The sequence below is a fragment of the Spermophilus citellus genome (genome assembly GCF_964194105.1).
Source record: "Spermophilus citellus genome assembly, chromosome: 18".
Lineage (NCBI taxonomy): Eukaryota > Metazoa > Chordata > Mammalia > Rodentia > Sciuridae > Spermophilus > Spermophilus citellus.
In genome coordinates this window covers 8201577-8229398 of record NC_138200.1, presented here as the reverse complement: position 1 = coordinate 8229398, position 27822 = coordinate 8201577, and the positions used below count along the sequence as shown (strand labels likewise).

The 27822-nt window shown below is 53.4% G+C and overlaps 1 protein-coding gene across 1 annotated transcript; it reads right to left on the bottom strand.

Annotated features, from left to right (window-relative positions):
* Window positions 1-74: 74 nt before the first annotated feature.
* On the bottom strand, window positions 75-27721 carry PLA2G4C (phospholipase A2 group IVC; the record flags this gene model as incomplete). The annotated part of the gene is made up of 17 exons (XM_081273595.1): window positions 75-495; window positions 1784-1915; window positions 2128-2241; window positions 5946-6096; window positions 6805-6976; window positions 10187-10341; window positions 11510-11605; window positions 12151-12306; window positions 13363-13497; window positions 14759-14812; window positions 16058-16111; window positions 17875-18015; window positions 19009-19129; window positions 21872-22064; window positions 25839-25975; window positions 26178-26289; window positions 27675-27721. 17 exons carry the CDS (start codon window positions 27719-27721, stop codon window positions 75-77), a joined length of 2391 nt encoding a protein of 796 aa, XP_081129721.1.
* Between the last annotated feature and the right edge of the window lie 101 nt (window positions 27722-27822).

The window sequence follows — 27822 nt, the reverse complement described above, 5'->3', positions numbered from 1 at the left end:
GGGGCCCATTCCTCCTTCCCTGGGGCCACCCCCCCACGGGGGCTGCAGCAGCGAGGTGAAGTGACAAGGGAGAGTTAGGTGGCTGTGGTCTCCATCACCACATCCATTTTGGCCACATGAACATGGGACACGGTGGCTCTGATGCTCAGGGAGCCATGCTTCAGCTCCAGGGCCCCCTGAGGGGTCTGCAGGATGCACTTCACCACCCTGGGATCCGGGGCCTCCTTCTCCATGATGCCATCAAAGACCTGCTCCAGGTCGTCCTGGGCCAGCGGCCCCCTGAGCACGGCCAGGGCAAACTGGATGCGATGGAGGGCGTAGCTGAAGGGGACGGAGAACAGCAGGGCCAGGTGCTCGTCTGGGCCCTGGTAGGCCAGCAGGCCCGCTGTGCCCTGGAAGCTGGAGCTGGTCTTTGTGAAGGAACAGTGGACGGTGGACTTCGGGGGCAGCACAGGTGGTGGTCTCACGTGGGCCTGGCCACTCCGACAGCAGAGCCTGGGAGAGAGGAGTCGGGCGGGGCCCCGTGTGTCTGCAGGCAGTGTTGTGCACTGCACGAGAGGGACTCAGGACTTGGGAGAGACGCTCGTCCACGAGGTACCTGGATGCCCCCAGCCCCACCACCTACCGTGAGCTCCTGTCGGCTACATTGATTTGTCCAACATTATGAACGCTAGGCACACGTGTGCAGAACTAGGCCTACAGCTAACTCTTCCCCTGCGTCAAACGCCAGGGCACCCGCCAGAGGGCACAGGATGGAGCTCTGTCCGTCCCTCCAATCCCATGTCACTCAGGGCTTCTCCCGCAGCCTCCCTGACCCAGCCTTCGTCCTGTGCCTTAAACAGACTAACTCACTCCTGCCAGGCCATGGCTGCCTGCTCAGCGTCCAGCCCCAGGCCACAGGCTCTCCCTCTGGGGCCTTCCCAGAGCACCACCCTCTTTCCTAGGACCCTCGTGTCACTCCCAGCACACACTGAGCCCTGTGTCTTCACAGCTTGGACCTCTCTCTACACCCCCCTGCAGATCCCTGGCTCCCACGTGTGGGTCAAGTGTCCACCCCTGGAATGCTTGCTGCCATACAGGTATGCAGTAGGCACCCAATAAATGTTTATGGAATGAGTGAATGGACACCGTGATAAGCAGGGCTATAGACCCAGTTAACAAGGACAGAGGATCCACAAGCAAGAACAAGCCCTGAGCAGGACATGAGAGAACTCTGGGGTGGTGGGAAGGCCAGGGACAGCAGAGCGGGTGACAGGGAGACCTCTCAGATTGGGGAGAGACCAGCTCCTGGCAGGACAGAGACTCGACCTGAGATGAAAGATGGACAGCCAGGAAGGACGGGAGCTATGGCCTGTAAACAACCTGCCCGAAGGAGGGGAGGGCCACGGGGCGGCTGAGTCCAGCCACCGTCCTCTGCTCTTTGTGGAGTCTGTGATTGATTGGTTTGTACCCACACACTAGAGCCATTGGATGGGTCCTGTCATGAACTAAATTGTGCCCCCACCCCCCGGCAACCCCCAGATTCGCATGTTGAAGTCGAACCCCGGTGCCTCTCAACGGGACCTTATCTGTACAGAAGCTTTACGACGTGACTCATCTAAAGTGAGGTCTGTAGGGTGGGGGTGCCCTGTGTCCTCAGAGGAAGAGATCAGCAGGCACACAGAGGGGGACCACCCTGTGAGGACATAGAAGACGGCCACCTGCAAGCCAGCAGAGTCTTCAGGGGACACCAGCCCTGCAGACACTTGAATGACCTTCAGGGAGGAGAGAGGAAGGGACTTACATGGGATCCTTGAACGTCACACCTGTCCTGTTGGTGATCTTGATGCTCACAGTACGGGAGCCCCGCACGTCCACCACTGTGTCCTCCAGAGAGCACTCCTCTTCATCCCCAGCTGGGAGCTTGTGGTCCTCACTGAGATCCAAGCCAGAAGCTGTGACTTTCCCCCACAGGGACCTCTAGAGCCTGGGCAGCTACTAGTGAGACACAGCAAGGAGGCCGCGATGCCCCCTGAGGTTCCCACCCAGAGCCGCTGCCTTCAAACACATTTCCCCCAGTGACAGATTCAGGAGCTGCTGAGTCTCCCAAGCTCTGCTGCAACCCCACCTCCAGCCCACACAACGTACCTGAACTTGAACTTGACTTCTTGGTAGAGCCCTCCTGGGCTGGCGATGGTGAGCTCCTCCACCTCTCCTGAGCAGAGCTCCACAGGGTCCCTGGGGCTCGAGCAGGTCTCTGTGCTAAGGGCCGACCCCGGTGCCGAGGGCAGAGAACAGACAAGACAGGGCACAGTCCTGCACCGGGGCAGCTCTGGCCCTGCACCTGCACAGCCTGTCTTGTCCTGTGCACCCACTGTACCCCTAGGGTCCAGGGAGCACTGCAGGGCCCTGTCCCATGTGCTGCCTCCTGAGCGCTGCAGCTTGAGCCCGAGAGGCTTCACCCAAATGGTGTCACCTGCCTTCATTTCTATCCCCAACTGAGCAAAAAAACCCAGAGGTGGTAACACTCAGTGCTGGCAGAGGGGACCCAAGGGACTCAAGGCATTCATCAGGGGCCACATCAGGGTTGTCCCATGTCTGGCTGGACTGTCAGACCTTCAGGGAGATCTCAGGGAACTGGCTGCCCTCAGTGCCTCTAGCCACATACAGCCTCCTCAGTCCAGGGCTCTGACTCAGTTTCCCCAGACTCCTCCTTCCAGGAGGCCCCATGTCCACATAGCCAGCACAGAGTCCACCAGCAGGACATGGACACCACACCAGCTCCCATCACGGGGGCTCATCTGCCTCCACCCCACACTCACAGCCACCAGGGCACACACAGTAGCATTGCCACATCTTAAGGACCAGAAAGTGGGTTCCCAAGCTCTGCAAGGACCAGAGTCATCAGCAACGCAGCTGAAAAGAGTCCCCACTAACCCCCCTGAGGGTGTCCACTTGCTTAGTTATGCCCAATTCTCCTGGAGTTTTCTGCATGTCCCTGTCCAGCATCTAAGCCTCTGATCAGGCAGAGCCAGGCTCTCATGGAGTCAGCGCCCACAGCTGTAGGGACACTGTCCTGAAGGAACCTTCTGCACAGCACAACTCCTGAAGTAGCTGTGATCTGACATGTCCTAAATGCCATCCAAAGAGCATACCCGACCCTTCTTAGAGCTGCAGAAAGCACATTAGGTCACTCAAGCCCCTGATAAGTCCTACAACAAAGAGCACTGTTTAAGTGTCATCTGGACAGGGGTGACTTTTGCTCTGTGGCGACATGGGAAGTTCTAGAAACAGTTTGGTTGTCATGTCTGGGAGGTGCTCCTGACTTCTGAAGGGCAGAGGCCAGGGACTGAAAATCATCTTCCAGTGCCCTGCGGCCCCACAGTAGGGCATCATCCAGCCCACACGTCAGCTGTGCTGATGGGGTGGGGGTGGGGGGGCCTGGGCCACCTGAGAACCAGTGTGTGGGGAGCCCTGCACCTTGTGGATGGGGCTGGGTGCCTGGTGACCCCCAGTGGGACAACCAGAGCCTTTCCAGCCAGCTGGAGTAGGGACTCCGTCTTGCAGGAGAGATGGAGAGTGGAGGCCTGGGAGGGCTGGGCCACTACCTTCCAGTAGGCGCCCACCACAGAGAGGCCACAGCTGCAGAAGACAGGAGGTGCCAGTGAGGGGCAGGGACACTGCTGGATATGCTGTGCCATCTGCATTCCCAGGTCCCCAGAGCAGGCTTGCATTGCCCTGGGCCTGGGGCTCCTGATTCTGTGAGATGCGCCCACACTTTCCAGTCAGCTCCCTTGTCTCTTCAATTGTCCGAGATCAGCTTTTTTGAACCAGGTAAAGATCTCAGCCTTTCTAATGCTCTGAACGTCTCTGAAGACTCAAAGGAGTCACCATCATGGAATTTTGAGGAAAACGCTTGAGAATTAACTGAGAATGATTAAGGACGCCCGCCGTTAACTGATACTTCTGTGTGTCCCTCAGGCTTTACCTACTGACCCTGGAGAGGGGCAGAGCCACTTCCCTACCTTCTCCACACGGGAGAAGTGAGGCCAGAGAGGAACCTGAGGACCTGGAGCTTCCCACCCTGCCTCCCTATGGAGGGACGGAAAGACAGTCTCCTGGGCTCTGTGTGACCTCTGCTCATCCAGCCTCAGGCCACGCAGGAGCCAGGTGGTCCTCTGAAGACTCCTTGCTCACAACTGGGGCTTCCTGGTACCTTGAGAAGGAAATTCCAACTCCTCCCCGGGTTTCCTCCTCTGGGCCCTGCCTACTTCTCTGTGGCTGCATAGAGACGCCCACAGATGTCCACGTCTTAATCTCTGGAGTGTGAATATGTCACCTTCATGGCAAAGGACCTTTTCAGGTGTGGTCAAGTTAAGACTCCACAGGGGGGGAGATGGTCCTGGTCCTGGATTATCAGGGTGAGCCTAATGCCACCACACAGGTCCTTCTTAAAAAGGAGGCAAGCAGTCAAAGTGACGGACAAGAGGAGATGCTGGAAGCAAAAGGTCAAGGTGGAGGCCACAAGCCAAGGAATGCAGACACTGAATGTCCCTGAAACTGAAAAAGCAATGAGGGAACCTCTCCCAGACCCCTCAGAAGGAATCAGCCTGGCCAACACTTTGGATTTAGCCCACAAGACTCACTTCAGATTTCTGACTTCCAGAACTGTGAGATGACAAAGCTGAGGTTTTAAAGTTACTAAGCTGGTGATCACTTGTTACAGCAGCAAGAGGACACTGATACTGATGCCTCATCTCCTCCACCTCTCTCTCAGACTCTTCTCCTGCCTCCCTCCACCTCAACTCTACATATGCAGCACCCTTGCTCCAGGGATCTCCACCTCCCCCTCCCCAAGGAGAAAGTGTGGAAGTTGATCCTTCACTTCATTCAGAAACTTTCTCTGATATGACCCTTCAAATAGCTCGACCTGTGTCGGGGGCCATTCTGACGCGTGATTGGGTGACTCCCGTTAAGGGCCTGAGGCGCTTTGGCTGTGTCGAAGCTTTCCCGACCCTTTCCTGATGAGAGAGCCCATCCGTGTGGGGGTGTGCCTGACCACTGACCCCAGGGACCTAATCACTGACCCTGACCTTGGAGTGCAGCCCCCCCTCAACCTTCATTGGATGGAATTCTCCCCTGAATCTCTTGTTCCCCAAATAAAAGGCTACTCCCCGGCGTGTTCACTCTCTCTCTCTCTCCTGCTAGCCCAGAGTAATCCTCGCTGCCCTGCTGGGCGGCTAAAGGCGGGAACCAGAGAGGTGAGCCGTCTCGGACCTAGCAATATAAATAAGGTAACTGGTTTGTGTGTTTTATTTCGATCTCTTCTAACTAACTTTATGCCTAGAACCTCATTAATGAAACCACTGCGCAGGCCGCGTGGTAGAGACCTGGTTCTCTCAGTGAACCCCGAGTTGTCTGTCAAATTGTGTCCCCCCAAGTTCCAGTGCTGAGGTCCGACCCCAGCACATCACACTGTGCCCTTCTTTGAGATTTGTGTTTAGAGCGTCAGAGGGGAGTGACCTTGCGAGTGAGCTCTAACACAGACAACTAGTTTCCTTATGATAAAGGGAAATTGTCCCAGAAGACCCAGAGAAAGAAGGGCATGTCCAAGGACACAGGGGGAAGACAGCCATCCCTTCCCAGCTCAGGAGGGAGACCTGGACAACCTCCCCATGCCCCCAGGAGGAGCCAGCCCCACCCACCGCTGGGCTTGGATTTCTGGCCTCTGGACAGATAGTAAATTCCCATGTTTAAGCTCCCCAGGAAGCCAGCCACTCTTCATCCCTCCCCCTAGCCCACTCTCTCCCTGACGGTGCTCACGGTCTCTCTCCATCACAGAGGCAAGTCCCGAGGGACACGGGCCTCTCTTAACCTTGCAGTCCTCACGCCAGACACAGAGAAAATCTCCAGCACGTGCTCACCCAGCGAAAGCCAAGGGCAGGGCGGGGTGGCCTGACCCCTACCTGGCCACGTTCTTCACCTCTCTGAGGATCTTCGTCTTGTTCATGTCAACGTTCTTCTTGGACACCTCCAGGAGCTGCGTCACCATGTCCCTGCTGTAGCTGTCGGCCCACTGGAACGTGCTGTACCTGTCTGTCCATGACTGGATGTCATCTGAAGGAAATCACCCAGGTAGGGACAATGAACTCTGGAATTGTGTCCCCTGACTCCAGGTCTTGGCTAATGTCCATGGTGGCCAAATCCAGCCGGTTCCCTACTTGACTTTACAAACAAAGACAGGTTGGCACTTGATGTTATGAAACTTCTCTATATTTTAGTATCTGGGTCCCCTGCCTGCAGAAGCTCCACATGAGGACAAATTTGTATTCCTTTCTTTTCATCCACGTCACCTGGAAGAGCAGCTGACACCCCCTGGGTGACGAGCCAATATTTGTTAAGTGAAGAAGGCAGGATGCCCCTTACTTGCGAGTGAGCCTGTCACTGGAGGGCAGAGTGGAGAGGCCCAGAGGGCACTAGAGTCCAGCATGGGAAGTGGCACCCCGGCCCTGCAGGACTCCCACACTGCGTGCCCCCCTGGTGCTCACCAGAGCCTGGATGATGTGTGGGGTGCCCAGGAGGCAGAGGGTGCACAGGCAGCAGGTCAGAAAGGCTCCCAAGTGAGGAGGCAGCATGCAAACCACCCAAGGCTGAGACAGCAAGGGGGTGCCCTCCAGGAGGCCCCAGGGTGGACAGGGCGCAGTCCTCCTGCTCACACTCATTGTCCCTCAGTCACTGAAGGGCAAGCCTGGTGCTCTTTGATGGGCCCGGCCCTGCCCAGCGCTGCCAGCCTCGTGCCTCCCCACCCCGCCCCCCAGTGCTCACCTCCGCAGTTGTCGGTGTTGAACAGGGGGAAGTGCATCACCACGGGCCCAGCCGCCCCTCTCAGGATGTGGCAGCTCCTGGGCGCTCTAGACCACTCCTGGAGCGCAGCCTCCTCCACTGGGGGGAAGGGGATGCCGTGGTGCTGGCAGTACTTGGCAGTGGCCCTGATGGTCTGACAAAGGGCGATAGGCTCCTGTCTCAGAATGCTCAGAAACGCCCTGGGACCCAGGGACCCAACAGAACCTCAGCCAGGAGCGCAGACTCACGGCCAAGCAGGCGCTGGCTTGGAGGGGGCGATGCCTTCTACCAAGGAGAAAGCGCCCCCTCTTGGCAGCCCACCCGGGATGGTGTTCCTGCTGTTCACAAGTTTGGGAGTGACCCTAGGGGCTGGTCACACTGACTCAGGGGGTGAGAAAAAGAGAGACCAAATGACGGTTTGGACCTCAGCTCTGCCACAAATGACATGGTCCACGCCCACCTCATGAATCCCACAAGAGACACCATGCTATCACCTCATAGTGGGCATGGACAGTGACTTAGACACCCTAGGCCAGGGCTGCTGCTAGTGATGGCAGGTCAGCTACAGGGTGCTTTGACACTGTCTAGTTGCTGCATTGGAAGTAAGTGTGGTGGTCGGCTTTCTGTTACTATCACCAAATACACAAAATAACCATTTTATGAAGACAGAAGTCTTACTCTGCACCATGGATTTAGAGGTTCCAGCCCCTGATCCACTGGCCTGTGGCTCTGAGCCTGTGGCAAGGCAGTGCTTCATGGTAGGAAGCAGGAGGGAGCAGAACCACTTGCATCTTGAGCCACAGAGCAACAAGAGAGAGGGGAAGGGCCAGCATCCCACATCCCCTTTGAGGACACACTACCAATGACCACTGAGCCACCACCTAAGGGTTCTACCACCTCCAGTGTACCACTCTGGAGATGAGCTTCACAGGGCTCTTGGGGACAGTCAAGGTCCAAACTGTAATAGTAAGGAAAAAGAAGCAAGCCAATCTATCTTTAATATAAATTTTAGTAGATCCAATATGCCAAAAGCGTGGATAATCAACATAAAATGGTGGACAAGGTCTTTTATATTTGTTGTCTTCATTCCCTCATTAAAATCTGGGGGGAGCCTCACACGCATCACGTCTCTCTTCAGAGGGCGCACATCTGAAGTGCTCATTGTCACAGGCTGCTGGTGGCACCAAGGTGACAAGCAGCTTTGTGCCATGTTCTCTGAAGTTCCACCTGAACAGGCTGCTGTTTTGGTATCAGCAACCTTTCTGCTGAAGATCAGCTAAGCACCCGGCACTGTGAGGAGCCTTTGCAGACTTCACTAAAATGGGTCGTGCCATCCCCATTTTGCAGATGAGAAAGCCAAGGCCTGGAGGGCGAGCCCACTGCTCAGGGTTACACCATGAAGATTTGAGAGACTGACTCCCAGGACCCTGGTCTTTCCACCTTTGCCACAATGTCTGGAGATCTTTATTTCAGAAGAAATCCTGGAACCTGGAAGCCTGACTAGCCCAGGGTACAAAGGCAGAAGACAGGGGGAGAGTGGCAGGCCCTGGCGACCGTGAGGGCAGAGGTGTCTGTCCACACTGTAGAGATGCCCACTGGTGTCTTTATGGGTGTGCACCGTCATATCATACCACACTGAGTGGCCACCATCGCGTGCAGCATGCTATATTGGAGTGTACTACAGCAGAGGTATGACTGCGTATTACACAAGTGTATATATTTGGTGGGGTACTGGGGATTGAACTCGAGGACACTCAACCACTGAGCCACATCCCCAGCCCTATTTTGTATTTTATTTAGAGACAGGGTCTCACTGAGTTGCTTAGTACCTCAATTTTGCTGAGACTGGCTTTGAATTCAAGATCCCCCTGCCTCAGCTTCCCAAGCCTCTGGGATTACAGGTGTGCACTGCTGTGGGCAGCTGTGTTTGCATTTTTAAAGAAAATATTTGCAAGCCCCATATTAAGTGGCAGGTACCACAATAAGAACCTCACCAGTACCGACAAGTGTTGACAGGTGCAGTTCCTCACCATATAGTGACGCTTGGTTGACAACAGATCACACATCTGATAGTGGCCTCCTGAGAAGATGATGGAGCTGGAAAGTCCCCATCACCTCTGCTGTCACAGCTGCCATGATGCTGTAGCACAAGGCAGCACTCGAGTTGGTGGTGATGCTGGGGTAAACAGACCTACTGTGTTTTCGATTGTATCAAGAACAGCACAGCTAGGCATGGTGGCGCATGCCTGTAACCCCAGCTACACAGAAGGCCGAGGTAGGAGGATTGCAAATTTGAAGGCAGCCTCAGCAGTTTAGTAAGGCCCTGAGCAACTTAATGAGACCCTGTCTCCAAATAAAAAGGGCTGGGGATGTGACTCAGTGATAAAGTGCCCCTGGGTTAAGTTCTCAATTCCCCAAAAATAAAAAGGCACATACTATGAAGGTGAATGTCTCCTTGCTGGTTTCTGTACTTACTCTGCCTTGTACCATTATTTGGGACCTATAAAAAGGTTACTTCAGGTGTCCACCGGGGTGTGCAGCAGCAGACTCCAAAATCTCATGTCCCTGCATCTCTTGCTCACGTGGAGAAGCTACGTGGTGGGTCTGAACAAGACTACCCGTCTCAACTGCACAAGGACCCTCTTCGACACTGGCAGGAAGCTGAAACTGTCCCACTGCATTTCCCAAAACATGCCCCCTGGGAAGCTGAGGGTTCTCTAGGTGTGTAATTTTAAAGACAGTGTTTCGAAACCCCCCGCTGTGTGCCAGGCACTGTGCTGCACGCTCCAGGTATTAGTTTAATCTGTGTAACAGCCCTGAGAGAAGGAATCCATTTTGCGCTTGAGAGAACTGAGGCACACGGAGGTGCAACAGCCACTGCAAGCGGCCGAGCGGGCAGGCAGCCGGGATAACCGAGCAGCGCACCAGAGAAAGGAGACAGGAGCTGGTTGCCGAGGCCAGCCGTGAAAACCACGCTTGGGTTTTCTCCCACTCAGCAAGGGCTGCTGAGAGCCAGACCCGGGGAAGCCAAGATGAACGGGAAGAAATACGTGTGCACGGGGTGGGGGGGAAGCAGGCTCAGCGTGGGAAGCTCAAAGGTCCCCAGTCAAACTAGCACAGGTCCGGCAGGACCCGGAAGGTGCTAGAACCGCCTGCCCAAAGAAGGCTCCAGCAAGGTCTGGGCTGGATCTAGAAGCTCAGAGGCCGGCTGGGCGTCGCCAGACCCTGAATGCGTCAGGACCCAAGGGCCCGTGGATTTGCCTGCAGCGCCCCACCCCGCCCACTTCCCAGCTGCATCCGGGTTCCCAGCTGCGGAGCTCAGAGCTTGGCCTCCACCCAGGACCACCCAGGGCTCCTCGCTTACCTGGAAAGGATCCCCCGCGCTGAAGTCGAAAGAGAGGATGAGATCAACTTGCCGAATTGGGGGCAGAACGAGCGGGTAGGGGGTGTTGATGGCGAATCCTGCATCGACCAGGTGCAAGAGCTCCCGAGTGTGCATCGCCCGGTCTCTGACGCCACCTGCGGTGCCCAGGAGGAAAACAGTGAGTCCTCACCTGCCAGCCTCTCTCCTAACGTGGCCTTCCTATGGAGACTGTGCAGCTTGGTGCACCCATGCAGCTGCAGCCCTGTCCGCACGAGCACCTGGAGAGGGGGCCAATGCCCAGCCAAGGTTCACCACTGCCAAGGTTTCAGGGTCCCCAAAGGCTCCTGTGCTAGAAGCCTAGTGCCCCGTGTGACTGTGCTAGGGTGGAGGGACTGATAAGAGGTTATTAGGACCTGGAGGCACCATCCTCTTGGGGATTCATGTTGCTCTCACAGAGTGAATTATTAGTCCCAGAGAGAGCAAGTTGCAATAAATTGAAGCCACTTCATATACTTGACCTCTCCTTCACATAGCCATTTCCCTTTTTTATTCTATGGCATGTTATGGTACAGCCAAGCAGGCTGTCAACAGAGGCTGAGCAGATGGGCTCACCTGAACTTGGTCTTTCCACCTCTCAAACTTTGAGTTGTTAAAACCTCTTTTCCTTCTAAAGTACCCAGCCTCAGGTATTTTGTTAAAGCACCAAAAAAAAAAAAAATGAATCAAGACAACTTCAAAGCTACACACAGCAATGACCAAGGAGGGCACAATTTGGACCTTCCTTTCCTGAAGAAGGCACCTTCTTGATTTGCACAAAGGCAACAGTGTCCAGAACACAAAGATTCCCACTGTTGTCTTATCACAAGAGTGGGGACCTTCCCCAGGAGCAGGGGCAGCAATGCCCTGGGAAAGGATGTTCATCAGTTATAAGAGCAGAAGCTTCTGAAGTCTTACAGAGCCATCTCTGGGCCAGAGTTCTTTCTACCCACATGGTAGGGCTCAGCCTGGGAAAGCACAGTCCATGCCAGCCAGATCCTATGCCTGACCAACAAAGAATAAAGATGTTGCTGTTTGTGTCTTTTCAGAGCCAGAGAAAACCATCAGCTCTCAGGGACAAGGACTTCACAATGTCTCCATGCAACCACCAGGCCACAGGTCCCTCACCATGGACCACCACCCTGGGGAGGTTCCTCGCTTCAGACCAGCCAGCCCTGCCAGCCTCTCCCCGGCCCCCGGGGAAGGATGAGCTGAGATTTCCTGGTCCCTGTCCCTCCCCATCCCATCCCCATAGGCATCAAGGAGACAGAACAGGGGCTTTCTCACCGTGTTTATGCAGGAAGTTGTAGGTGGTCCCCCATTCCCACTTGGAGCAGCATATAGCAGTTTTAAACAGAAAAACAAAATAGTCCCAACGTGCAACTAGAGGGAGAAATGGAGAGAACCAGGGTGAGGGTTATGAGGTGGATTTTGTCCCCACTCCCCAAAGTCTCCGCTGAAGCCCTGTATATGGAGACAGGGCCTTAAGGAGGAAGATTGGGCCAAATGAGGTGGTAAGGGGATCGCTCATCCAGGGGGACATGTGTCCTCATTGATGGGAAGGGACACCAGAGACATGTGAAAAGCAGGGCCACACGACACAGTGAGCAGGCCTAGGAGAGGGACCTGGGAGAAGCCACCCTGCTGGCGTCTTGATCTAGGACTCCAGCCTCCAGGACTGTGAGAAAATGGGCGTCTGCTGCTGGAGCCACCCAGACCGTGGGCCTTTGCAAAGGCCACCCGAGCTGACTTGTATCCAGAGACCAGTGGTCCTGGGTGTCCCTCAGGCCTCTGTGGCTGGGCTGCAGATGGTGCTACTGGGCAGTTGCAGTGAGGAAGCAGGAGAGAGGGAGACATCTGGTGACCCTGCAGCTGCCCCTGCAGAGGGTGGGTGACAGAGCAGGGAGCACTGGCGGCATGGCACTCACCCTCACCCATCAGTGATGTTTGCACTTGCCACATGGGGTCCTGCTCTTGCCTCTGGAAGCAACAGGCCAGGTATTCCAAGAACTGCTCCTGCTCTTCCAGGGAGATCTCGGTCCATCTCTGGATTATCTCAGACATCCAGCTGTGGTGGCACTCATCTGCCCCAGGAGACCCAGGAGGTGTCACACAGGAGAGCCACAGTGCTGTCCACTCAGCCCTTTGAGGACGCCTGACAGCGCCTGCAGTTCTTGGTGGCCTCGCCCCAGGCGGCCCCCTGCCCCACACCCCCTTCTGGCCCAGCGCCCCTCACTACTCTCCCTGCCCCCCAAAGGGCTCCTTCTTCCCACCTCCTTCCCTGTCCCCCTCCTCTGTTCCTCTTTGCAAGCTGGTATCTCTAGTGTTGGGGTTTGGTCCCAAGCCTTCACCTCTTCCATCCTCCCCTCACCCACAAGGTAGGTGGAGCCCCCCCTTCAGATGGGAGTGCTGCACACACCGGCCGAGCACCCCAGGAGCCAGGCCGCCTCAGCAGGGCACATGCATCCCCTCCCCAACCTTCACCACACTCCGTGAGGGGGACCTAGCGCTATCCCTGCCACAGAGGAGGCACGGAGGGGTGAAGTCACTTGTCACGCGCTTCCCCATCTATGGATTTCCTACTCTATGGATCTCTTGTGGCAACCGTCAATCTGTGGGCCCAGCCCCATCCCCAACATGATCAACTCACGCCATGTCCTAAAACAAAGGCTAATTAGTTATCAGCACTTAAAAGTGGGAAGATTTCCTACGAAGCCCAGTTTTTCTGGCTCTTAACCTGCAGGATGGCTGTTATGCGCATTGGGGTCCCGGTGCTTGGGTCCCAACACCAGCACAAACTGTGTGAACCTGGACATGTCACTCAACCTCTCTGTGCCATTGTTTTCTCATCTGGGAAGTGGGGATAGCCTGAGCACCCATTTCACAGCCTGGCGTGAAGACCAAACGCAGCGACGTGACAGACATGCAGAATCCAGCCTGGCACAGTGACAGGGGGCATTCCCACTGTGGAGGGTGCCTCTTCTACAAGGGCCACTGGCAGGGGCAGAGCACCCCATTAGGTCCCTCCTCCCCTGCGGCTCCCCATCGCCTCAGCCCACTGCCAACCCTCCCCAGTGAGAGGAGACCATGAGGGTGAAGGAGGAGAGAGACCCAGCCCTCCCGCATCCCTGTGCACAGACCTTTCCTCTGCACCTCCAGTTCCTGCTGCAGCCCCCGGAGTTTCTCCTGGATGCTGGGGGATTTAGGATCTTCGACGTAAGCCAACACCAAATCCAGGAGCGCCACTTCCACGCCTGCCCCAGCGATTGCCCTCCCTGTTTAGAGCAAAAAAATACCCTCAGAAGCACATTGACGCTCGGGGGTGGGGGGGCCCCAATGGCGGGGCAGCTCAGTTCCGCCTCCTCCCACGTATTTGCTTGAAGTCACACCTGCAGTCAGTCCACCCACTGGTTCTCCCAGGTGCCCAGAGCCCTGGCCCACACACCCCTCCTGGGCCCACCCTATGGTACGAGTATGTGGGAGAATGAAGCCCAGTCCCTTGCTCCGGGGGGACAGAGCCTGAGGGTCAGGCTGGGCTCCAGAGCCCCTCAGGACCAGGTGGGACCTCACCCCTGCCCCATCCCCAGCCTGGAGCCACGGTGAGGTCTGAGTGGCTTTGTTGAGGTGGTTTCTGCATCTGGCCAGGAGCAGCCAGAGAGGGCCCAAGAGGGACACCCAGGAGGGACACCCAGCCATACTGCTTTTCTGTATGAACAAAATAGAAGCTCTTGGCACCTTAGCCCAGAGAGGTGGGGGCTTCTGCTTTGGTGCAGCATGGCCCCCCTGCCCTGCCCACAGTGCGGCCTCTCCCCCCACGGGCCACGTCCTTGTGCTCCTTTGCGCTCTCCCTGGGAGTCAAGCCTCTCTCTTTTGTGACTCTTAGCACATAGGACATAATTTCCCTCTCAGTTTGCCGATCACTTCGGACTGATCCCACTTGCTGCCTTTGACACACCCAGAGCCCACTGGACAGTGCCCATGGTGCTGGCGCTCCAGGGTGTTGGCCTGGACTCTGATTCTGCCCCTCCTGGCTTGTGGCCTTAGCACGTCACTCAGACCACATGCCTCTTGATTTCGGTGGTCACCCGTCTTGTGTGGCTCTCACAGAATGCCACAGGCTGGGTCATCTACGAAGAGCAGGAACTCATCTCCCGCCTTCTGGAGGCCCAGAAGCCAGCACCCCGTGAGCTGCTCCATCCCATGGTGGGAGGCAGACAGCAGGAGGGAGAGGGGAAGAGCAGGCCCACTGGCGAGGCCACTCCTGGGAGAGTGACATTAAGCAGCCTGTGAAGGCACAGTCCTCGTGACCTAAGGACTTCTTAGGGCCCCACCTCCCAACACCATTGCACTGAGGATCCCGTTCCCGGCCGTGAACTCTAGAGACAGACACACAGCCATCCCCAGCTGCACAGCTGGCGGGGAGCTGGTTCCTGGGGGACAGCGAGCACTGAAGGATCAGCACTGGTCAAGCCTGAGGTCAGCGGCTGGGTCCCCTGCCCAGCGTCCCCAGGGACTCACAACAAGGAGGGTACTTACCTTCCATGGGATGGTACATCAGCGAGAACCTTTCTCTCAGGCTGGACAGCTGGTCTGCGAGACAGCAGAGGCAGGAGAGGGTCACCAGCTGCGCTGCGCAGTGCTCCCAAGACACATGCAGATTGCCTCCCGGGAAGGCCTTCCTGCCAGCGCCTGCCACCAGCGAGGCCCTGCTGCAGCTCTTCAGAGCTGCCTTCCACCCCGCCCTCAGTGAGCTCAGACGCAGCCTTGACATCCCCGATTTACACCACGGAAACTGGCAAACACCAAACCGGAGGACTCTCCTGTTGCCAGGGAGCAAGCTTAGCACTCCCTCCAGATGCGGGGAACTCAGAGCCACCCCCCAGCCATGGCCAAGGCTGGGCCGTTGGAGGGGACAGCAGCTCTGTTCAACTTTAACTAACATGTGGTGAACACAGACATCAAGGAACATCCAAGCAGGACATCTAGAACAGTGCTTGGCACACAGGAGACACCAAAAGTACGTGTTTGGGAAAGGGCCAGTGGCTCAGATGTGAGTTCTTAACAACAGGAATGATACTTCCATAGACACCCAACAGGACCACCATGTCCAGCGACGTGTCCGGCTCTGATCTGGGCATCTTAGACACATCAGGCATTTAAACCTCATGCCTTCTGTAGGAGACTGGGAATTGCTGTGGTCTCCACTTCAAGGAGGGAGACATTGGGTCACAGCTTAAGCAGCTTTCCTGGGTCACCAGAGCACACGAGACACAGCCAGGATGTGGATCCAGGCACAGACCTGGATCTGAACCACCACGGACCCTGCATGCATGCTCACTGGCCAATGACTCAAGGAAAGTCACTGGCCTGTGACTCCGGGGATATCAGCAAAATGCAGTGACTATAGCATCCACTTCTCAGGAACATCATAAGGACTGTGTGACAGAGCAGGTGTTCCCAGTGCTTTTATCCACCTGGCCCTGTCCCCACTGCTTGAGCAGGGTAAACTCACTGAATCTTCATGACTGCTCCTATTACCACCCCATGTTATGGATGCAGAAACTGAGGCACAGAGAGATTGAGTAACTTTCTAGAGGTCACACAGCACGTGTAAACTGGGAAAACAATTCTTCCAAGGCAGCCTGCACTCTCAGCCACTCTCATCACCCTGGCTGCCCCTGATAAAGGCTAAGGAGATGGCAATAATTTCAAGAAAGACAGTTGCAAGGACCATGACACACAGGTCTTTCATCTTCCACGTGTAGGAAAAGTATGGTGAAAATCCTTGTATAAAATACCTTGAAGCTTTGACCCTTCTGTTCTCCAAATACTCACCCCAAATAAATTTCCTGATTTCTTCAAGGCTGGCTAGAGCACTTCCCCATAAACCTACAGAGACGACAGGAGTCAAGTCACAGTGGATCAGAGACCCAGGAACTAGAGCACAAACCTTACCTCTGCTAGAAGGAAGCACAGGATCAACACCTGACCCACCGGTGCAGACACCAACCTCCTCAACCGGACACCTAACGCTCAAGACCTACAACCGAGAATCAAATACCAGGACAGCATCAAATTAAAAATCTGCTGCAAAGCAAAGAAAATGATTGAGAGTGCGAATAGAGCTCACAGAATGGGAGAGATCTTTGCCACCTGCATCAGATAGAGCAGAGACAGCATTAATCTCCAGGAAAAATAAAGAACTCAAAAAATGGGCTGTGGCTGTGGCTCAGTGGTAGAGCACTCATCTAACACGTGCAAGACTCTGGGTTCGATTCTCAGCACCACAGAAAAGTAAAATAAAGGTATTGTGTCCAACTACAACTAAAAAATAAAATATTTTTAAAAAATAAGAACTCAAATATGGCAGTATGTAAAAATGTGGATGTGTAACTGATGTGATTCTGCAATCTGTATTTGGGGTAAAAATGGGAGTTCATAACCCACTTGAATCTAATGTATGAAATATGATATGTCAAGAGCTTTGTAATGTTTTGAACAACCAATTAAAAAAAGAGCTAAAAAAAAATAAATAAAATGACCTTAAAAAAAATAAGAACTCAAAAAACTCTACACAAAAAGAAAAACCCAAATAACTCAATCCACAAATGGATAAAAGAATTACACAGACTTTTCTCAAAAGAAGAAATACAAATGATCAACAAATATATGGTTCAACGTCCCTGGCAATCAGGAAATGCAAACAAAACTACACTGAGATTTTTAACTTGCTCTAGTAGGAGTGGCACTCATCGAGAAGACAGGTAATAAATTGGATAGGGTGGTGCACACCTGTAATCCCTGTGGCTCCGGACGCTGAGGCAGGAAGATCGCAAGTTCAAAGCCAGCCTCAGTAACTTGGAGAAACCTTGTCTCAAATAAAAAATAAAAAGGGCTGGGATGTGGCTCAGTGGTAAAGCACCTGGGTTTAATCCCCAGGACCAACCAATAAAATACAAATAAGAATAGATGCTGTCAGGATGTGGGGGAAACGGTCCACACATTAATTGCTAGTGAGACTGCAAATTAGTACAACTGCACTGGAAGGAGTGTACAGATTCCTCAAAAGACTAGGAATGGAACCACCCTCTGATCAGCCCTCCCACTCCTCAGTATCCATCCAAAAGGGCTAAAACCAGAGTACTCTAGTGATATCGGCACATCAAGTTCATAGCAGCATGATCCACAATAATCAAGTCATGGAACCAGCCCAGCTGTCCACTCACAGACAAGTGGATAAAGAAAATGTCACACACACACACACACACACACACACACACACACACACACGAGAGTTTTACTCAGCCATAGAGAAGAATGAAATAATAGCATTTGCTGGTAAAAAAAAATGCAAGTGGAGAAGATCATGCTAAATGACATAAGCCAGTCTCAGAACGTCAAGGGCCAGGAGTTTCTCGCACACACAGCAGCCTGCTTATGTGAGCCCTGCCATGAAACCACCTCTCCTGAGTCATCTGCTGTCTCATCAAGGAGGCCTCTGAGAGGCACAGATGACCCAGACGGAAGAATGCACATTCCTGAAGCCCCCTTCTTTTCCTTCCAGGAACACAGGCGCTGGGCAGAGCTCAACCCTCAGGAGGTCTCCCCTCCACTTTATAATCTGCTCATCCCCGTCGGACCCTGGTACTGACCTCTCAGGAAGGTCAGGTCTCGCTCGGGCTCTTGTCTGACCATTCTGCCCTCCTTGAATTGGCTTCCAAAGTGGGTGGCGGCCACATAGGCCCTGAGCGCAGGGTAGCCAGCGTGGTGAGGGGTGAACTCGAACCAGGTCTCTGGGGAGGAAGCACAGGGTGAGCGGTCAGCACAAAGCCAAACACAGTAAGTGCTCAGGGGAAAAAAAATCTCTGAAACACAGACTGTCAACCAGGACAGTCTCCAGACTGTGTGGCCTCAGAGACTCGGTGGGGATCCCACCCCCAGAGCTTTGAGTCCTTATTCTGCTGGCGGCAGCTTCCTATGCCCACGACATCCTGCTGCCAGTCCTTCCCAAGCCCCCACTCCCATCATCCAGCTGCAAGTCCCAGCTGTGGGAGCTGGAGCGCAGGGACGTCTAGACCCTGGGGCACAGAGGGCTCTCTGCGCATGCCAGGGAGTCACTGGGATGCTCCAAGGAGGGAAACCACACCATCAGATTTTTGTTCTGGAAACTTCCACCAGGCAGCCATGGAAGGAGGTGATGTGAGACCCTGTCCAGGATGTGGTGAGGAGGGCCGTGGACTCTGGGGAGGAGAGGCAGTTTTGATGTCTTGGGAAGGACTGGGCTGGAGGGCCTTCTGGAAGCACGGGCTACATCCCTCGGTGGGGAAACAACACAGGCTCCACATTGGGAGGAGAGAGACTGAGCAGCGGCCCTGGGGACTACTGAGCCTGGAGAGGCCAGGAGATGTCCCGCCCGGGAACCCCGCCCGGGTGGGAGAAATCAGGCGTGTTCTGCTCAGGGAGCTGGGTCAGGAGGTCTCCATCTCAGGGTCTAAATTGGAACTTCTGGAGAGCCATAGCACCTGGTCCCAGGAGGAAGACGCGGTGTGAAAGGGAAGAGCCACCCCCTGCTTGGGCCCTCCAGTGCCCCTGTTGGGACTGTCTGATCCACAGCCAGCCAGCGTGTGCCCTCAAGTGGCTTCTAGGACCTCCCTCTCCCTGGCTGCCCTCCTAGGAGCCCTTGCTCCTCCAGGGCTCCCCAGAGGGAAGGTCCGAGGCGCTTCCTGGCATTTCACCCTGTGCCTTCGGACCCCCAACCCTCCCCCTCCCTCCGATGTTTGGCTTACTCTGGCTTTTTTCCTTCTGCCAGACAGAGTGGAGGTCCTTGTCAATGGCTGCAAATATCGGGTAGGGCGTCGTCCCCTCGTCCACAAGCGTCTTCATGCTGGACAAGTGAGAGCCCTGCAGCTTGGAGGAAAAGTACCGAGGTTGACTGGAGGGCAGAGGGTGCCTGGCTGGCTTCACGGCTCCTCCCATGATGGGGACCTCCCTGCACAGTCACTCTGGGCTGGAATGTCCGTTCTCCCCTTTCACCTTTGGAAACCCATTTCAACAAACGACTCTCAGTGTACAACAGGTGTTCGTTTTGGTGGAGGGCTCTAAACACAAGCGTCATCTTTTCTGCACCTCTTTCCTGGGTGCCCCTGGGAGGATCAACTGCAGCCTGACCTGTGTGCCTTGGCCCTGCCCCTGAACCTTGTACAGGTGGCTTGGTGTGGTCACCAGGTCCAATGCTGGGGATGGACTGCCCTGCTTGGTCTCCACACCCACCGTCTGACCGCAAAGCCTGGGTGTTTAACCGTCTTACAAGGTGAAGATCAGCGGGGCAAACGCAAGGCTTCCTGTGTCTGTCCTTGTGGGGTTCCAGCAACACGCGTGGCCAGGAATTAAAAGCACACATTTAGTTGGGAAATCCCACAGCAGGAGTGCCCCATGTGGGATCCCTGAAGGGGCCTCCACACAGTTCCCACATTGCATACACCTGCGAGAGCAACAGCCATGGACAGGGGTGCCAGGGCCTGTGTCCACAACTTCTCAAACGCTCACACTGGGGGAGGAACAGTCTGCCTCATAACATATTACTTTGGAGGGGAGTATCTGGGAATTGAACCCAGGGCTGCTTCACCACCGAGCACATCTGCAGTCCTTTTTATATTGTTATTTTGAGACACGGTTGTTGAGTTGCTGAGGCTGGCCTTGAACTTGCCATCCTTCTGCCTCAGCCTCCAGAATCACTGTGATTACAGGCTTCTGTCACCACACCAGGCTTGTAACAGAGTTCAGAGGGTACAGTGCTGTTCTGTTAATGGCAGATCTTACGCTGTACAGTGGATCTCCAGGGCTGACTCGCCTCACATAACTGAAACTATATCCTTTGAGCAACAGGCTCCCATTTCTGCCTCTCCTCTGCCCCAGATCCTGTAGCCACTGTTCCAGCCTTGGTTTATGAGAAATAGAAAATCTCCATGGTCCACTTTCAAAATACAGTATTTAACTTTAAATGTAAAATGACTTTGGATGTAGGAGAGGCAGCTGGAGGGGAGAGCAGAGTGGAAAGTTACAAGCAGGTAACACCAGAGGGTCAAAACGCACAGCACCTTGACAGACAGGTGGTGAGAAGGAAGGGGCCACCTGGCCCCCAGAGCTAAAGGTATATGTGCCAAAAGGCGCTCCACCCAGGGGGACTTTCCCACCACAAGGGACAAAAGGAGGTAGGGACAACTAAAGATATATTTGTTTAAATAACCCAATGGTCATTTCAACGGATGCTAATGCCCAGTGGTCAAGTGCCCTCTCTCCTAATAGCTGTTGGAGCCAAAGTTTGCTGTCAGCCCCACACTAGGGGCAGCAAGCCGGTGCCCTTGCCTCAGGGACAAAGCCCAGCAGACAGCCTGCTCTGTGCGCCTGCTTTGGTCTTAATTGCTGTGCGTCCTTCCGCACATGAAAAAAAATCTTGCCCTGCTGACAGAGCTGATGAGCCCCCGAATGTTCCTTATTGACTTCCGGGGATGCAGGACCCCTGATATTTCCAACATGCCGATGACAGTTTGACTGTCCCCAAGGCCTCCCGGAAGTGGAGCCATGCGGCCTGGATCCTCCTTGCACCTGGCTCAGTTCAGCAGGTGCAATCCCAGGGACCGGCCCATGACGAGCCCTGACCTGCACCTCTGACACCAGCACCTCAGAGCACAGAGGTCTTAGGAGGAGATGAATACGTTTGTACCTTAAATTGTGACAATGGCGTCACAGTACATACAATTGTCCAAACTCATCTAGATGTACATGTTAAACATGCACGCAGGTCCAATATTGTGTATATCAATTACATCTCAGTGAAGTTTAAAAGCAGCAGATTAAACTATGAGAGAGAGAGAGAGAGAGAAATATCCAGACTCCACTCTCACTCTATTACAGGTCCCCTCTGTCATTGCTCAGGCACACCTGTCCCCCAGGTGACACTCTGGCAAGAATCCTATTCCCACAAGTCTTTTCAGCCACCATCCCATAGTGCAGGCTTTCTCCATCCCTTGCTCCAATGTCTAAGAAGGGGACAGTGTTAGCCCAACCCAACAGGTAAAACCAGGAGTCCATTGGAGGACCACCTCATTTTGGGCTCCCACCCCATGGTCACCCTAACACTCCTGCTCTGAGAACTGCACCCCACATGGAGGTCGCCGTGGCACCATGGGACCACGTTTGGACCCTAGGTAGCATCTGCCCTGACTCCAGATGACCGGGTGGTGTCTTCAGGCAACAGGGGGCTCAGTCCCAGGGTTGGAGGCTCTGGAGGTGAACACCTGGCTGCTGTGGGGCTGGGAAAACATGTTCTACTAAGTTCATGGAGAAGCTGAAAAATCAATCTGCCCGCACTCAGCCAGGGACAGAGGAGAGAAAGTCAACTTGGGTCCCTGCTGCCCTCAGACACCCTGGGATCTTTCCTAGAGAGCAGGTTACTTTATTCTTGGCATAAATGAATCAGAGTCTGATTCTGCTACTTGCAACCAGAGCAATATCTTTCAGCCTTGAGGCAAGAGCTAGGCACCCAGATCTGGAGGCTGAAAGCCTTAAAAGGTGTAAAGGGACATGTTGGCCAAGATCTTCCCTAGTCCTACCCCTGAAGCCCCAGGTCCTCCTCTGGGGGTGACTTACTTCTCGGGTTTGTTTGGAGACGACCAAGTAGGCCCAAAAGTCAGTCAGAGAGTAATTCTTCAACGTCTTCGCTGACCGGACAGCTTCCTGCAGGCTACCATGCCAGTCCCACTCCCTCTGGTCAAATCGACGTTTCAGTTCGGCCTCGATGTCTTCCAAGTTCCCGTCCTTGGCATAGAATGAAGACATTGCCCTGGGGATAGAGGAAGCGGCTAGGCTGTGTGGAGGGCCTGACTGTGGACCAAGAGGGCTGGGAGGGCCTTCATCAGCCCCCAGGCCTCCCTTCCTGGGAGATGTAAGTAAGACTGCAGAACATAAAGCTCAAGGGAGGCTTCAAACAGCCTCTGGGATAATAGTTCCATTTTATAGACAGGAAAATGAGAGCAAGACAGAAGCGATTGATGAGAGCCAAATAGCGTTTTTCAGACTAACATTTATCAAGAGTTGATAGGCGACTGTCACAGGTGTTATCTGTAGATATTTATAACAAACCAACAAAAAGTAATAAGATTATCTTCAATTCACAGAGGAAGACACGGAGGAACAGAGAGATTAAGCAACTTCTGCAAGATCACATAGGTAATGTGAAGTAGAACTGGATTGTTTCCAAATAGTCGACCACCTTCCCATTATCTTCTGTAGCGTGCCTGAGAGCATCATGCTGAGAATGAGCCCAGATAGGTAGACTTTTCCAAGGAGGAACACCTGGCCATTCCTAGTAAGGAGACTTGACATCCATTTGTTCAGTCAATAAATAGTTTTGCTGTTCGTATACTACTTCCTGAGTGCTGCCCAACCTGGCCCTGTCCAACGTGCTCAGCACAGCCACACGCAGGTCTTGAGCCCTTGAAATATGACAACTGTGACTTAAGAATTGGATTCTCAATTGTACTTAATTTTAATTAGCTTTTTAAAAAATTTTTAATATACATATTAGTTATAGATGGACATGATGCCTTTTTTAATCTATTTTTATGTGATGCTGAGGATTGAACCCAGTACATCACATGTGCCAGGCAAGCGCTCTGTCACTGAGCCACAACCCCAGCCCCAAGTCGAATTAATTTTTCCAATTTAAATTCCACTTGGTTCCTGGGAAGTGGAAGCACCTTTGGAAAGAGGTGGGTCTGGAACACTGCTTCTCAGCTGCACATTCACGGTCACTTCCAACAGGGCTCGAGCTTCCGCACTGGAAAGTGCTGAGTGTAAACTGTGCACGACTCTCAAAGAGAGTCTGAGAGAGGAAAGAAAAATCTGCTTACTAGCGTTTGTACTGACCTCGTGCCAGACCACTAAGGTCTCAGAAGTGTTGGGTTAAAAAGAAAACACACTGTTACAGTTTGTTACAGCTCTTTCAAACAACGCTACTAGAAAATTTTATTGTTATTAATTAATTTATTGTCCTGGGAATTGAATCCAGGGACCCTTTACCACTGAGCCACATCCCAAGTCCTTTTCATCTTTATTTTGAGAGAGGGCCTCATGAAGTTGCTGAGGCTGGCCTCGAACTTGCAAACCTCTTGCCTCAGCTTCCAGAGTCGCTGTGTCACAGATGTGTGCTACCATGCCCAGCTTAATACTATTTTTTGAAACAGGGTCTCCCTGGGTTGCCCCATCTGATCTCCAACTCCTGGACTCTAAGTGATCCTTCTACTTCAGCCTCACTAGTACTGGGACTATAGGCTTGGCACCACTGCACCCGGCTTGAAAATTTAAATAAAAGGTGCAGCTTAGGCTGTGTTTCTATGGAATACATTGCTTACCATTGTCACCTTGTTTACAACAGCCCTCAAGCCTGTTAACCTCTCTGACATTTGTGGAAACAAAGGCCCAAGGAGGTGACATGGGGCACATAACAGCTCACAAAGGACAGCTCCAGGAATTTAAGGCTTCCTCCCACCCACAGGCTGCAGCATCTGCACCCTGAAGGAGATGTTGCCTCTCCTGGGGCAGCAGCGCTACCTGGGGGTAGCCACAGGGCAGTTCGGCTAAGCCCTGTGCCTTGTGGCTGGGAACCTGGGGCTCTTAGGTGTGAGAGGCAGGACCAGCCTCACCCCTGAGCTCTGTGTCCCTGTTCTTCACGCTGGTTCTTGCCATCTGTCATTAACCTCCTCTCTCACTCAGCCCCCAGCCAGTCCAGCCTCTCCTCCCGCATGGAAAACGTGCCCAGGTGGACGAAGGTCTGCCCTGGGCAAAGGAGCAGGCTCTGAGTCCCCTTCATCCCTGCCATCTGGGGCCTCCAGAGTGAGCAAGTCCCCCAGACCTAACGCAGTGCTCTGTCATAAAGGCAGGGGAGTCTCGAGCAGCTGTATTCGTCTCATCCACCTGAAGCGTAAAACCAGTCATGGACGTGAAGGTTCATCACAGGCACTTACCACACTGCTTGTCCCAGGCCTTCTGTGGTCCAGGGAAGCAGTTCAGTGTTTGTGGCCTATTGCTGGCACAGAGCCTCTAACGCCCTTGGGAGTTCCTGATGACAAGAACAAAGTTGTCCCTTCTGTTCTAATGAGATGACTCTTGGCCCAGGGCTTCTAACAGCTTCAGGATGGGGCTGGTCACCAGGAAGACCAAAGCTTGGAACTTTCAGCCCAGATCCACACCTCCAGGGCTGGGGGCAAGAGGGGCTGGATATTGGGTTCAATCCCCAATGGGCAATAATTTAATCAATCATGTCTCTGTGATGAAACCTCCATAGACCCTAAACCACAGGGTTCAGAGACCTCCTGGGCTGGGGAACTCATGGACATGCAGGGAGAGAGTGCTCGGAGGGCATGGTGCTCCCGGGCCCCCAGCCCCTGCCCTGTGCACCTCTTCCTCTGGCTGTTCCTAACTTCTCTGCTTCACAATAACTTGTAAATGGAAGCAAAGTTGTTCCTGAGCTCTGGGAGCTGTCCTAGGAAATTGTGGAACCCAAGGAGGAGGTCATGGGAATTTATAGCCAGTCCCTCAGAAGTCCTGGTGGTGCAGAACTTGGTGTGTGACATGGAGCCAGTCCTGTGGGGCTCAGCCCCTTTTGCTGGTGGGATCCCACGCCACTCTGGGTAGACAGTGTCAAAATGCACGCAATTCGTGGGACACCCAGTGCTGATGGAGGCTTGGGGAAGAGCGCAGGAAACATCAGGACAGTGGTCACCAGAGAGTGGGAGGGTGGGGAGGCAGGGACTGGGCAGAGGCTGGTAACAGGAAAGAGTTACTGCCAGAGAGGAGTGAGTCCTGGTGTTCCATCACACAGGGGGGTCCAGGCAGCGAGACTGTATCGTGTCATTCAAAATAGCCAGGAGAAAGGACTGGAAATGTTCTCAACCAGCAGAATTGATGCATATTGGAGATGGTGGATGATCTAAGCATCCTGAGGGATAATCACACAATGCACCCAGGTACCAAAGCGTCACACTGCACCGCATGCAGACATATCATTATTATCTGACACTTAACCCAGTGAGTCCCAGCTTCCCAGATGTCAAACACGCATAAAAACTTAAAGAGAGCTGAGTGCCGTGGCACACATCTGTAATCCCAGTCACTCAGGAGGCTGAGGTGAGAGGATCTCAAGTTCAAAGCCAGCCTCAGCAACTTAGTGAGGCCCTAAGCAACTCAGTGAGATCTTGTCTTTAAATAATGAAAAGGGCTGGGGATATGTCTCAGTAGTTGAGCTCCCCTGGGTTAGATTCGTGGCATTTAAAAAAAAAAAAAACCTTAGTATAGCATATAATACACAACATTATCTACTAATTATATAATAAAAATGATTGTGTATAATTATAATACTAATACATACAATCTAAATTTTATTTCCAATCTATTTTAATACACCACGGCAAAATTTATCGAATTTTTACAAAACTGAAAACTTGTGACTTAATGGGTTTTAAAAAAAAACAGAAAAAGAAAAGACAGCACACATTTGGTTATCAGAAGGGAAAACCTTCTTCACCCTCCTGACCAACCGGAAGTGCAGCCAACTCACCAAGTGGACCCTGAGACACCCGCGAGGTAACTGACGACATCCAGCAGCCCATGTCGCCTCAGCTCGCTCAGGACCCCGAGGCAGGCGATGTGGGCACGCAGCCCTCCGCCAGAGCACAGCACAGCGATGACTGGAGCCTGGGCATCAGGAAAGGCCAGTTAGAGGGTCTGCGCCTGGGGACGAGGCTGTCCCTTGGGCAGGGGTAACCTGTGTCTGTTGCCACCACTGTGGAAGTGCAGGTGGGTGTCCTCCTATTTCCGCCCCTGCCCCGCGGGGCTGAGAGGCACCCCAGAACCCTGCACAGGGGCATTGTGGGCCCGGGAGCCTCCCCGTCCTCACCTGCTCCGCCTGGATGCACAGTCCGTGCAGAGCCCTCAGCACCTGGTGGCCACGTTTCTGCACCGCCACCCTCTCTTCTTCCTGGAGCCCGGGGATGATGAAAACCCCAGAGCTGACAGGGAGGAAAAGGAACAAAACACTTGAGAAGCTTCGCCCTGAGAAAATGAATAATACTATCCAGTTTATCCAGCATGACGCCGGCCGGGGGTAGCCACCAGCCACCAACCGGGAGGTGATGGAGCCAAGGTGCAGAGAGCACATGGAACAGGCAAAACAAAGAACCGCAACTCTCTCAGGGATGACTCGCTACAATTACAATATTTTGGATCAAATGAGTATAAATTCAATTAGCCCTCAGCATCGGCAGGCTCCACATCTGCAAATTCCACCAACCTCAGGTCAGACACAGGGGAAACTGAGGATGTATATATGTTTTTCTTGCCATTATTCCCTGAAGATACAAGGTGACAGCATTTACATTGTATTAGGCTTTGGAGTCATTGGGGATGATTATGATTACATTATATTATTATTAATTATATTATATTTCATAAACTATATTGGAGCATCTAGGGATTTTGGGGGGTTGATGGTGGTCCTGGAACCAGTCCCTTGTAGATACCAAGGGAATTCTTCAGTAGATTATTAAGATTAATAGCATGGCTAGGCATGGTGATGCACCCCTGAAATCCCAGGGGCTCTGGAGGCTGAGGCAGGCGGATTGCAAGTTCAAAGCCAGTCAGCAAAAGCAAGGGGCTAAGCAACTCATTGAGACCCTGTCTCTAAAGAAAATACAAAATAGGACTGGGATGTGGGTCGAGTGTCCCAGAGTTCAATTCCTGGTACCAAAGAAAGAAAGAAAGTGCAAGGTGCAGCCACAGTGGAAACAACTTAGCAGGACCAGTGTCGAACAGAATTGCCACATGGTCCAGCAGCTTCATTCCCAGGTGCACAGTGAAAAGACCTGGAAACAGGCGTTCCTGAAAAAAGTGTGTACCCGCGTTCACAGCAGCACTTCCCGTAACAACTGACAGAGGAACACAACCCAAAAGTCTACCAAGTGACAACAACTGAGCATAGTGAGTTCCAGCCACACGTGGAGACATGGCTCAGCCCTGAAGAACCTGTGGCCCAGATTGGAAACACCACCACAGGCAAGGGCCAGATCCTGCGTGATCCACCTGTACAGGCAGATCCAGAGACAGGAAGCCGCCCATAGGTGCCAGGGTTGGGATGGAGAGCAATGAATGACACTCCATGGTGCAGACTCAGCTTCAAAAATGCCCAGAGTGAGGTGGAGGCGGTGGTTGGACCACATTGGTATGTTTGCAGTGTTACCAGATGATTCACTTTAAAATGGCTACAAGGGACAATTTTATGGCACCTGTATTTTTCTGCAATAAAAAACTTAAGTGGACAAAACAATTAACACCAGCCACCTATTTCCCTCTACTTTTTACAATACAGCTACAAAGCATTAAATTGCATGTGACTCACCTGTTTTCATTGTGTGGGGATGATGTGCAGGGCTGCCCGTGGCTCATCTTGTGCAATGGCCTCTATTTTATTTGAAATGTTTTCCTTGATCGCCGCACGCCCACTTCCCGTTTGACAACAGGTTGAAGAAGACGGTTTGGGTTCTGGA